Source organism: Lemur catta, chromosome 8, assembly GCF_020740605.2.
Source record: "Lemur catta isolate mLemCat1 chromosome 8, mLemCat1.pri, whole genome shotgun sequence".
NCBI classification, from domain to species: Eukaryota; Metazoa; Chordata; class Mammalia; order Primates; family Lemuridae; genus Lemur; species Lemur catta.
In genome coordinates this window covers 1,521,314-1,523,455 of record NC_059135.1, presented here as the reverse complement: position 1 = coordinate 1,523,455, position 2,142 = coordinate 1,521,314, and the positions used below count along the sequence as shown (strand labels likewise).

Here is a 2,142-nt window from a genome sequence, read left to right as displayed (position 1 = left end):
CTTTATCCTTTGAACATGATAACTTCATGTATTTCAAAGTTTATGTCTGTGGACTCCAAAATCTGAAACCTCTATGGAGTTTTTCTGTTGTCTATTGCTTCTGATGTTTTAGTTCATATTGCCTTAACTCATTAATATTTAATTGTGTGTCTGGCACTGTTTACACAAAATTTTTATAGAAAAAACTTGAAACCTAGGAAGGTGTGTCTTCCTCTTAAGGAGGCACATTTGGCTTTGCAGGGTGTCGGGCGACCAGCACGCAAAGCTCATTTTAATGCAGCCTCAGCGGCAGACGTGGTCAGGGCCTGAGCTGCCTGCCTGCTCCTTGCTCAAACACACTGCTGAGGATACGTCCTTGGTGGTCCCTGGTAGGCACCTGCTGTCACCATTAGCTCCAAAAGGCAGGCAAAAACTCTCTGCGTAGCCCTCGGCCTCTCAGACTTCCCTTCAAAGCAGACTCACATCTCCAGGGCAAAGAGGGGCTCTCAGCACTGGAGTCCCGGGTCACAAACGTTCTTTAGTAATTCTGCACTGAATCGTGAACTCTCTAATGCCTTCAACCAGGTTTTGTTCATGTCGTTGCTGATGTTCCTCTTTTCTACGAGTCTTCAGAAATTCAGTTTGGTTTTCCTTGTTCACTGTTACTGGACGCAGAATTTCCTACCTGGTCTGGGGACTGCGGGCCATGCCGACCCTCAGACATGGAAGCCTCTCAGGGGCAGACTTTGTGCTGGAGGGATTTGAAGGTGGACCTGAGATCCAAGCCCTGCTCTTTGCGGTGTTCCTGGCCCTGTACGTGGTCACCGTCCTGGGCAACGTCATCACGATCCTGCTCATCACCGTGGAGGTCCGCGTGCACTCCCCCACATACTTCCTCCTCACGAGCCTGTCCTTCCTGGACCCGTGCCACTCCTCCGTCATCGCGCCCGAGGCCCTCTCCAACTTCCTCTCGGCAACCAAGGTCATCTCCTCTGCCGGCTGTGCCACCCAGTTCTTCTTTTTCTCTTTCCTGGTCACCACTGAGGGCTTCCTGCTGGCTGTGATGGCCTATGACCGCTTCATGGCCACCTGCAGTCTGCTGCGGTGCCCCGTGACCGTGTGCCCCACAAACTGCGCCCGCCTGGTCATGGGCACGTACTGCGGAGGCTGCATCAATGCCACCGTGCAGACCAGCCTCACGTTCCAGCTCCCCTTCTGCAGCTCCCACCGCATCGACCACTTCTGTGACGCGCCCCCCTGCTCCAGCTGGCCCGTGCCGACACGGCCCTCAACCAGCTCGTCATGTTTGACCTCTGCAGGCTCATCATCGTGGGCACCACTCTCGTGGTCCTGGTCTCCTACAGCTGCATCACAGTGACCATCTTCAGGATGCGCTCGGCAGCCGGGCGGCGCAAGGTCTTCTCCACCTGCGGCTCCCACATGACGGCTGTGTCCCTGTTTTATGGGACTGTGTTTGTCATGTACGCCCAGCCAGGGGCTGTGGAGTCCATGGAGCAGGGCAAGGTGGTCTCCATCTTCTACACCCTGGTCATCCCGATGCTCAAGCAGCTCATCTACAGTCTGCGGAACAAGGACATGAAGGAGGCCCTGCAAAGGCTGGGACAGAGTCGCGCGGCCACATGAAGGACAGTGGCCAGAGACAGACAGAGCGTCCCGAGAGCTGGAGGGAGACGCTGGGCAGTGAGGAGCCCCCACCTTCCCTCCTTCCAGAAGGAATCGTATATGCTGAGCATCCACCCTCCCACCCACACAAGGCTGCCTTGAGCAGACTGTGCAGGCACCAGGTGTGACAGGGTGTGCGACCCAGAGCTGGACGAGGCACGCTCTGCATCCAGAACCCTACAGGCACAGGGAAGGGCCAGTGGCCCCAGTGACACGAAGATGACTGAGCACAGCAACAAACCGGGAGTCAAAGCAGGGGCTGGTCTTCCGCCTCGTACCCGCTGCTGTTTTCACGCCATTCTGTGTGTGTTAGTCGGAGAGGTTAGACATTGGTGCGTCCCGATCAAACTTGTCAGCAAAAAAATATTAACATGAATTTACCCCCACCCTGTGCAGGGCCTTGCGTGTCCTGGGGCTCTCGCAGGCATGGATGACCGGCCGGCCTCCACATCACCCTCTTTCAGCTCCTCTTCCTCCGTC

At 55.9% G+C, this 2,142-nt stretch overlaps 1 protein-coding gene across 1 annotated transcript; it reads left to right on the top strand.

Moving 5' to 3' along the window:
- The first annotated feature begins 685 nt into the window (after positions 1-685).
- Positions 686-1,623, top strand: LOC123643777 (olfactory receptor 12-like). The gene is given in 2 exon segments (XM_045559509.1): positions 686-1,235; positions 1,238-1,623. Coding segments are annotated over 2 exon segments (936 nt in total).
- The last annotated feature ends 519 nt before the right edge of the window (positions 1,624-2,142 follow it).